The sequence below is a fragment of the Sardina pilchardus genome, chromosome 10, assembly GCF_963854185.1.
Source record: "Sardina pilchardus chromosome 10, fSarPil1.1, whole genome shotgun sequence".
NCBI classification, from domain to species: domain Eukaryota; kingdom Metazoa; phylum Chordata; class Actinopteri; order Clupeiformes; family Clupeidae; genus Sardina; species Sardina pilchardus.
Window position 1 is genome coordinate 32718160 of NC_085003.1, and position 9369 is coordinate 32727528.

Here is a 9369-nt window from a genome sequence, read left to right on the forward strand (position 1 = left end):
TTGGTGAGATATGAGCTCACTTCCTGTTTGGCGGCTTCACAGTCAATTTTGATTGGCTGTATTGAGTGAACGCTTATGCATATTGAAACTCTGCAGCTTTGCTGCAAGACCCCCAAATATCAAACTAGAATTATTTCATTACATGGTCAGATAAACATTGAGATCACCTCAGAAAAGCTGTTGCTTCAAGAGTGCATGTACGCATATTTAATGAGATATTGCCTCATTTGCATATTTAAACAATATTTTTTGACAAAATGTAATACAAAAAGTATTTCTCTTAATATGAACATTAATCTGGTAGAAGTTTATGAAGATATCTAAAAAGGGGAAAAAAAGTCCCATTGACCTGTAGTGTGATAATAGTGCGATAATAGGGTCACCTATTGTGGTCATTTTCAGGACTTTCGTCCCGGATAGAGATTTTGGCACACATCCCATGTTGTTCAGTGGGGTCATATTAGTTAAGAACAATTTAGATATTCTCCGCTAAATGAAGCGCATACAAATCTTTCTCAGGTCCTGTACTATATTTTACGCTTCTCCTCCCATCATTTAACACGAAACTCCCACTTTCCCCTATCCGTCCTATGAATGCAGATCATCATATTTGATAAATTGATTAGATTAGCAAAGTACATTTATCTGCTGTTATCAGTCTATTTGTCTCTTTATCTCCATCTTGCCAAATGCTATTCCATATTACAGCAAACAGCTTCTTTTTATTTTGACAGAATTTTTTATACTCACCCAGTATGAAGAGAATGACTGGAGTTCCCATATTAAATGTACTATTCTAGTAGTTAATTAAGATGGTAATCTGAAATGTGTAAAAAAGAAATAAATCTGTTGACTGCTTACAATTACATTCTGACTCTGCTGCCAACAGAAGACGTCGTGCCTACTTAAAGGTGATCACCCCCCCCCCCCCCCCCCAACCCCCGACACACACACCCTGGTCTATTTTAATAGGTAGGAGATTACATCTCTTTTACATTGTACATGGTAATTAACAGATTATTCTCAGATTGTAGAACATTATTCTCTCTGAAGAACCACTTTCATTTCTTTTTGCTGAGAGGTTTCCTGAAACCTACAAATAACTGAACTGTTGAATTGAACTAACATATGATTATTTAATGAACAATTCATTTATCCAACATAATTATTTTAAGATGAAGATTGGTTTAGATGGTCATCATTTCACTAAATCAGCCATTTGTTACATTGGTGGGAAGTTACATTAATATTAATATGATATAGTGGCACACAGCATGGTGCTTTTATCTTTATGGATTCTTAATGGTGATATGCAAACAAGGTAATAGCTACACATTGATATTTCAACAGTTCTTGTGAAATTTTTACTTCATGGTGACTAACAAAACATACTGTTGTTGCCTCATTCTGAGGTCTACAATTAGCTCTTTGGTTTCGGCTGGAGACAGTTTGCCCGACACCAGGCAGTCAGCTTCTCCCCCCACTCCAAAAAAGGCAGTCTCAGCGTTGTTCGAGTAGAGGTGAGGCCCAAGCCAGGACTACTGTATCGTCAGCCAACTTAGCGATGGTTTCCATTTTGGGTTTTACTGGTCACCTGCCAGAACAAGGTTCTGTGTGTTCATCATGTAGACCAAAGACCGGGCGGTGGCATCTCAGGTGCTTTGTGGACTGGGAAGGTCGAACACAACAGGGGGGTTGGTAGGCTCATACATGAGTGTGCAGGCAGAGGAGTTGATAAACGTTGTGTTGCCATCCGTCATGACACCATATGCTGGGGGTGAAGAGTAAAAGAGGAGATAAAGACATACAGTACATAGAGATACAATGATGGAGGGAGAGAGAAAACTTCAACTTCATTAATTCAACTGATTATGAAGGGCCTGCTCCCTCAGTCAGTAACTCCCACATAATCAGGATATTAACGATAGCATATCAGTGCTACTGTATCTTCAGGCGGAGGGGCACCAGCACTCTATCGCTGCTCACCCTCATGTATGTGGCCGAATGCATGCAGCTTGGGACGAACTCTCCTCTGCACCGTGTTGAGAAGGTCCACACAGCCTACCCTCTCCTTAGCCCTGTATATAGAGTCCCCAAAGCCTAAGAACATAAGCAGGTCACAGAAAAGCACTGTATTATACATATTATATATATCGTTTTGGACCAAGGTTGACGATACTAACATTATAAAAAGCATAGAAAATACTTTAGCACAGTCAGAGATAAAAGAAAGAAGGCGATTTTTATGCAAATATATCCTAAGGCTAGACTTAGAAATCTAGCCTTAAATTTAGCCACTGATGGAGCACATTTCATTTTGAAAGGGAGGCTGTTCCAGAGCTTGGGTGCTCTGACTACAACAGATCAGTCACCTCTAGTTGATAGTCTACATTCTGGGACAGCTTAAAGAGCAGTGCACAATGGGGGTTAACAAATCTTTTATATAATCAGCTGGCATGAAACTGCCGGGTGTATTTTTTCTTACTGTTTTCACACCTTATCGATACAGAGGAAAAATCTTGCGTTTACACACACAGGTGTAACTGGCAAAGTTGCCCAGAAAAAGCATGCCAGTGGGTGTTCCCGATGGTAGCTACGCAAAAGCTTATGCGAAGCCTTTGGAAGTTTATATATTTTTTTAGTTATTTTTTTAGTTTAAGAATATATATACAGTATATATTCTTTTGTTGTTGTTGAACAAAATTTCATGATAATTATCGTCCTAAATGCAAGCTTAATTGGTATATTATTGTAGCCTATTCCAAAAAAAGTAAAGACTGCTGTCACTGTTCTGTAAACACCCCTTGAGAAAAGTGCTAAATGGTTCAGTTGACACGGAGTTTGCGATCTGCTTGCTGCTAATGCTTATGGTGACTCGGTAATATTTTAATCTGGGTGTAGATGTAATGTCACGGTTAAAAAAAAACAAAAACAAGTGTACTTCTCAGAAGAGAAAGGAGAGAAAAGACAGGGACAGAAGCCGCCTGAAGCCGTGTAGGTATTTAGGCTGCATAACATTTTGGAGATAAAAAGGCAATTTAGACATAAGATGAAAGTTTTCTAGAATAGAAGGATCCAGGCAGATTTCTAATAGGAAGGGGTAGTATTAAGCAGTATGGCGCTTTATGTCTAAGTACCCAGGGGTGGGCCGTGTGTCATGAGGATGTCGATGTCATCAGGGATCTGGTTCCACTTGTCCAGCAGAGCCTTGCCGCGGGGTAAGTTAAAGCCCCAGTTGCAAAACCAGGGGGTCCTGCAAGAATCACAATGGACAGTTAGAGCTATATAGTGTAATTAAATTACTACAGCTACAGTTTCAGTTACAGCGGTTGCTGTGGTGATTAAGTGATTACAGTTTGAGTCACAGTGGTTGCTGTGGTGATTAAGTGATTACAGTTTGAGTCACAGCGGTTGCTGTATACGGACTCTGTGGCCATGTTGACTGGTATTTTAATGATGTAATGAACATTAACATCACTCATTGAGTATTTTTCCCCTTCATTCAAACACCTTAAAATAAATTATTGACAGGAATGTAACATATGTTCAAACAGAGAATCCCATAATTTATGAACTAGTAAACCACTGTCCCCATGTTTGAGTATCAGTGCATGTCTCTATACAGTACTACACAGACTGTTGTGAACAAGACTACTGAAGCACATGTAGTTATTAGTGGAGTTGATGGTATATAGTGTAATTACTACAGCTACTACACAGACTGTTGTGAACAAGACTACTGAAGGACATGTAGTTATTAGTGGAGTTGATGGTATATAGTGTAATTACTACAGCTACTACACAGACTGTTGTGAACAAGACTACTGAAGGACATGTAGTTATTAGCTATATAGTGTAATTACTACAGCTACTACACAGACTGGTGTGAACAAGACTACTGAAGGACATGTAGTTATTAGCTATATAGTGTAATTACTACAGCTACTACACAGACTGTTGTGAACAAGACTACTGAAGGACATGTAGTTATTAGTGGAGTTGATGGAGACCCAGCTGCGCAAGTGCAGAACGACCCTATTCAAAAAGCATAGTCAATGTGTTGCCATACGTTAACTGGTTCAGCTAAAGTTAAAATACGATTACTTGTCTGCTTTTACTCACCAAGGTGTACCATATATCCTGAATCCCTTGACAGTGATGTCTGAGTCTTGGAGGTAAATACAGTTTGTGAGCAGGGACTCCACATTTTCACAGTCCTCAAGCCTCAACTTTGTAAAGCGTACATCATTCTGCATGGCCATCTTCATCATAAAGTCCTTATCGAAGGTCAGTTCATGGTTCCCAGCGATGACAACCTTGGTCTCATATGGTAAACTACCTGCAGGCCATTGGGAATAAAATCGGAAGAATATTTCAAATTGATTTTAAATGTCTTGTGTCATCCTCATCTGGAGTATTCCTACATGGCACAGTTTAACATGTAATGTGAATACTTTTTATACAATGATGTTAAAATTACTGAAGAATAATAAAAACAATTAAGAATTAAATGAAAATCTGAAAAAAAAAAAAAAAACACCTTTGACTAACCCCTGTGCGGGGCTCATAATTAATTAAAAATATAGTATGTGTTTTTTTTTTATTACAATTCCTGGGAAACTGAATGACTGGGCTGCGCAAAACTTGCTGGCAATGCATAGCCCCACAAGGTTGACACGGAACCACTGTCTAATTTTTATCTGTAGCCCACCCACCACCAAGAACCTCCAAAAGGAGGGTCGGCCAGACACAGTCTTCTGTGAATATCTCGAGAGGGCCTAGGATGGCCAAATTATTTTGGATGTTGGTCTCAACCCATCCCATAACCACTCATTTGTGGTATAGCACCACCAAGTAAAAAAAGAAAAAGCATCTTCAGAGATGTAGAAAAGTTGATGTCGAAAGTGGAGTGCAGTGTGGGATAATTATGACATCCAGTGAGAGCACGCCAAGTTTTGTGGAATTTGTTCGTTTGCAGCGGTCATTATACAGATTTTCTGACCTCCGAACCTTGGGAAGGCCCATGTGAATGGAACTTTCTGCAGCACTGAACCGTGTAATAAGGGTTTATACAGTAAATGTCACATCCAAACAGAGGCTAATAGATACACGTGGCACAGTGTGATACTGTATGTTTGCACACAGCGCAATGCTTTTATCTCCAGAAAACAGATCAGATAATGATCTGCAAAGTTTCACAATCAACAGTTCGACATTTTAAAAGTTCTTGTGAAACATCAGCTTCATGGAGACTAAAAAAACTAATGAGTAATGCTGTTGTTCTTACTGTCCTGAGCTGGCCTTATCAAGCAACACTCTTTCAAAAACACTGCACTGACCAGACCAATCCACCCTAAAGTAGCACACTGCAAAAAATGAAATCTAACCAAGTGTAATTATCTTATATTAAGGTAAATAATCTATTTTGTATTGTTTTAAGTATGAAAATACTTACCTAGTGCTCTCTCAAAAGATAATTTCACTTAATTTAAGGAGACTTTGACTTATTTTAAGGAGTCTTATCAAGATAAATTGACTTACTGCACTGGCAGATAAATCTGCTTGTTTTACGACAAATTTACTTACTGCACTGGCAGATAATTTTTTCTTATTTTCAGGAAGAATTTACTTAAAATAAGACAAATTTTTCTTAAATTAAGTGAAATTATATCAAAAGAAAGCACTAGGTAAGTGTTTTCTACTGAAAACAATACAAATGAGTTTTTTTTCCTTGATATAAGATTAAAACTTTTGGTTAGATTTTATTAGACCAGCCATTTTTTGCAGTGCAGGACCTGCAATTGGCCAGGCAGCCAAGATAATAACCCAGTGTTTTTTTTTTTTTTTTTTTTTTAAAAGGCAGAGTAGCTGTCTTATGATGAAAAACTAATGATGAAAAACTATAAGTCTCATCAATGACAATCAGAGTATTATGAGGGGTGATTGTGTGGGCAGAAAAGAGGAATAGACGTGGATATTAAAGACAAAAGGACCCATGGGGTCATACCTGAAGTTGAAAAGCCAAGAAAAGCCAAGAAAAGAAAAGCCTAGAAAAGCCGTATATTTCAAGGTGAAGATACAAACTTGATTCCAAAGTCTTGGTCATATAACCTGACTATATTCTATAACTGAAATCCTGTTTTCTGAAGGTATTTAGAAACTTTGGACACCCTTTCTTGACAGCAAAATATGAAATTACAGAAAAAAATACAGTATGCTACACTTCTCACGTGTGAAAACTGAATGGAAAAGTAAAGTTATGACACACTTCTGAGTCATTCACAGAAGAAATACTTAACCACGTTCCACACATTCAATTTTTTTTCGGTACAACACTGTTACTTCATAACAATTAAAGATGACATTATCATGAAAAAACTGTCTTTGCTGTTGTCTGTGAAATGATAACTCAGGAGGCAGAGAAGATCCTTAAGTTAAGTCCTCACCTAGCCAGTCATTAAACTTCTTCACCTCGGATGGCAGGCCCAGCTCTGTGAAGTCGCCCGTGTGGAGCAGGACATCACCGTACGGCATCTGGATCCCATCTGTCCTTGAGTGTGTGTCCGAGACGCAAACAAAACGAGTGTGACCTGCAGGCTTGGGGGCATCATAGGGGGTGGGCTCCACCCTAGTAATCAAATAAAAAAGACCAACAACTTAATGTCCTCCTGGCCTGGTAGGCCTACAGTAATTCATCCTGTCTTTCATCTTCGTCAGCATTAGACCCATGTGGTACACTTCTGGCAAATTCAGGTGAGGAGGATTTTTCACCCTCTCAAGCTATAGTTGTCTTGCCTTATAAAATGTTCTAACAATGTTCTAACAATTCCTGCTGGCCAACTGAGGACACCTTTTCATTTCTAGGTAAGAGCAGCAGAGTGTATTTGAAATCTATGATAAGTGTGACCAACCCCACAGGTGAAAGAGACACTGTCAACAGAATAATCAACATCACTGACCTCAATCAGTACACCAATAAGGAGAGTTGTACCTAAAACTATTAAGCTCTGGTCCAGTTTTCAGTTTTGAAGTCCGCATACTCATTTGATGTCAGACAGACACTGTAAGTGTATATATATATACACACATACAGTATATATACTGAATATATGTGTGTGTGTGTGTGTGTGTGTGTGTGTGTACAAATACACACACACACACACACACACTCACACACACTCACACACACTCACACACACACACACATTTTGAGCAGAGTCAGCAGACCAATGACTTATGACTTATTTGACTTGAAATGTGTTCAGGGTAGAGACAGCGCAATGACACTGTGAGTGAAAGAACTTACAACTTAACATGTGGTGGCTTGAAGCGGCCATGCTTATTGTCGTAGTGGGTGAAAGCTTGCGTGGGGTTGGTGCTGTACTTATCCACCAAGACTGCACTGCCCGGAGAGGTGATCCTCTGACCCATAGCTTGGTTGAATGGGGCATGTGCTGATCAGAGAGGCCAGGCTTCCAGCTCACGCCAGAATACTATCCAGTGGGGCTACTCAGTCTGCAAAACCACTTTAGTCAAATTGGTTTGAATGAGGAAATCTGTATCTTCAAATAAGACAAATGCAAAGAGGTTAGTCTTATTTGCTTAGACCTTATTGCAAGTGAAGTGAGAAAGTCTGTATCCTAAACCCGCACACATTCTCCCACTACATGTTTTCACTTTGTAAACACAAGAGTGACACCTCCTGACAGTGTAAGATGATTACTGCATGAAGTGGATAATCTTACGTTACGTAGACGCTACGCAATTGTGGACATAAAACATGGCCTCTCTTGCCTACCTTATCTTTTACAGTCTATGTTGCCTGCCTGCTAGATTGGCATGGCTACTTGACAAATTATTTCAAACTAATCGGGAGGATACGATAGCCTACCATCCGCTTTATTTTATACCTTTCGTGCGCGTTTTCCTCTGGATAAGTTGACACCCTTTTCCGCGATCCGCTACTGTATGTCGTGAAAGATCTAAGCTCTCTGCCTGATATACTGTAGCGTGGGGAACAAGATAGATACATTAACCTTAACATTTACTACTTTAACAAGACCTTTCAGCACAGAAAAAAAAGAATCAACGCCCTCCTTAAAATATTTGTGGTCTCTCCTCGCGACACCGAACATGGATTTACGGACATCAGGAAGTGGGAGGGAACTTAAGGTTTGGGTGGAGCATGCCTACGTATTCTGTATTCGTTATGAATTATGAATATATATTTATGAATTGACCTTTTTAAAAAAAAAAAAAAAAAAAAATCTTCAAACTACTTTTTGTCATCAGATTTATTTTGATGCCATATCAAAATAAAGTTACTTAATAGACGAGGTTGAGACATCCAGACATACAGCCTGGGGCTGGGAGAACTCAAACTAACTTTGGGCAAATTTGAATTTACTCTACAGGTCTGTCTGGCAAAGAGGTCATTCACTCTATTTCCAGTGTTCCTAAAACCTCGGCGCCAATCATATCCGCTGAGGCACATCAAAGCAGTTTTTTTTAAAGCTTCTTTGTTGAGATTTTTCCATGGCTCTTTCATATATCAGATAGCAAAATGAGATTGGCAGATACCGGACCGCTGATGGCATGCCGCCGGTGGCATGCCTCTTGTGGTCCGCCGTTGGACCACCATCTGTTTAAATTGCACTTTATCACGAATATTATGAGACACAACATGTTATTGACATGATGGATAAAGTACAACTTAATACATTTTAGACCAATAGTAGCAGAATATTGGGGCATGCGTCGGCAGCCCACCAGCCGACCGCCAGAACCGATGAGCAAAATGCCAGCGGACCGCCAGATCTGCCCCCAGTGGACCAACAGTGGTCCACCAGCCTTCAGAGCAGCCAAATACAAATCCTTTAAAAACACAGCATTTCACGGTTGCCTGCTCTTGAAATTCACATGTTTACATGCCATTGTTTGTAATGACCACACTAACAAATCAGAGCGAGGAATCTAAATAATGGTCCTCCTAACCATGTGAGGTCATCTGGGACCACAAAGTTACTTAATGTACGAGGTTGAGATCCAGGCATATACTGTAGGCCTACAGTAGGCTAGCCTGGGAGAACTCAGACTAACTTTTGGCAAATTTGAAATTGAAATTTTCCAGTGGACCGACAGTGGTCCACCAGCCTCCAGAGCATCCAAATACAAAGGTATCCTTTAAATTTAAAACACAGCATTCTGGGATTTCCGCGGTTGCCTGCTCTTGAAATGCCATTGTTTGTAATGACCACACTAACTAATCCAGTGACAGATTGTGCTTTAAACTAGGTAGTGATCCCAGATGACCTCACATGACCAGGTTAGGACCATAATTTAGATTCCTCTCTCTGGTCGGCTGTACAT

At 39.6% G+C, this 9369-nt stretch overlaps 1 protein-coding gene across 2 annotated transcripts; it reads right to left on the reverse strand.

Annotated features, from left to right (window-relative positions):
* Window positions 1-937: 937 nt before the first annotated feature.
* On the reverse strand, window positions 938-8148 carry LOC134094374 (metallophosphoesterase MPPED2-like). 2 transcript variants are annotated; one of them, XM_062547876.1, is made up of 7 exons: window positions 7911-8148; window positions 7307-7562; window positions 6447-6628; window positions 4123-4339; window positions 3138-3253; window positions 1987-2100; window positions 939-1771 (listed from the first exon to the last, which is right to left on the reverse strand). In XM_062547876.1, the coding sequence occupies exons 2-7, from the start codon at window positions 7429-7431 to the stop codon at window positions 1653-1655; spliced, it is 873 nt and encodes a 290-aa protein (XP_062403860.1). In that variant the 5' UTR covers window positions 7432-7562; window positions 7911-8148; the 3' UTR covers window positions 939-1652. The 2 variants fall into 2 exon arrangements, with proteins under 2 accessions (XP_062403861.1, XP_062403860.1); XM_062547877.1 differs by lacking the exon at window positions 1987-2100 and having other exon boundaries at window positions 938-1771.
* Window positions 8149-9369: the final 1221 nt, after the last annotated feature.

Coding starts and splice junctions, on each gene's coding strand:
- LOC134094374 (XM_062547876.1), bottom strand. CDS start 7,431: ATGGGTCAGAGGATCACCTCTCCGGGCAGTGCAGTCTTGGTGGATAAG. Junction 6,629..7,306: donor AAGCCACCACATGTTAAGTT/GTAAGTTCTTTC, acceptor TTTGATTACTAG/GGTGGAGCCCACCCCCTATG. Junction 3,254..4,122: donor AGGATATATGGTACACCTTG/GTGAGTAAAAGC, acceptor TGATTCTTGCAG/GACCCCCTGGTTTTGCAACT.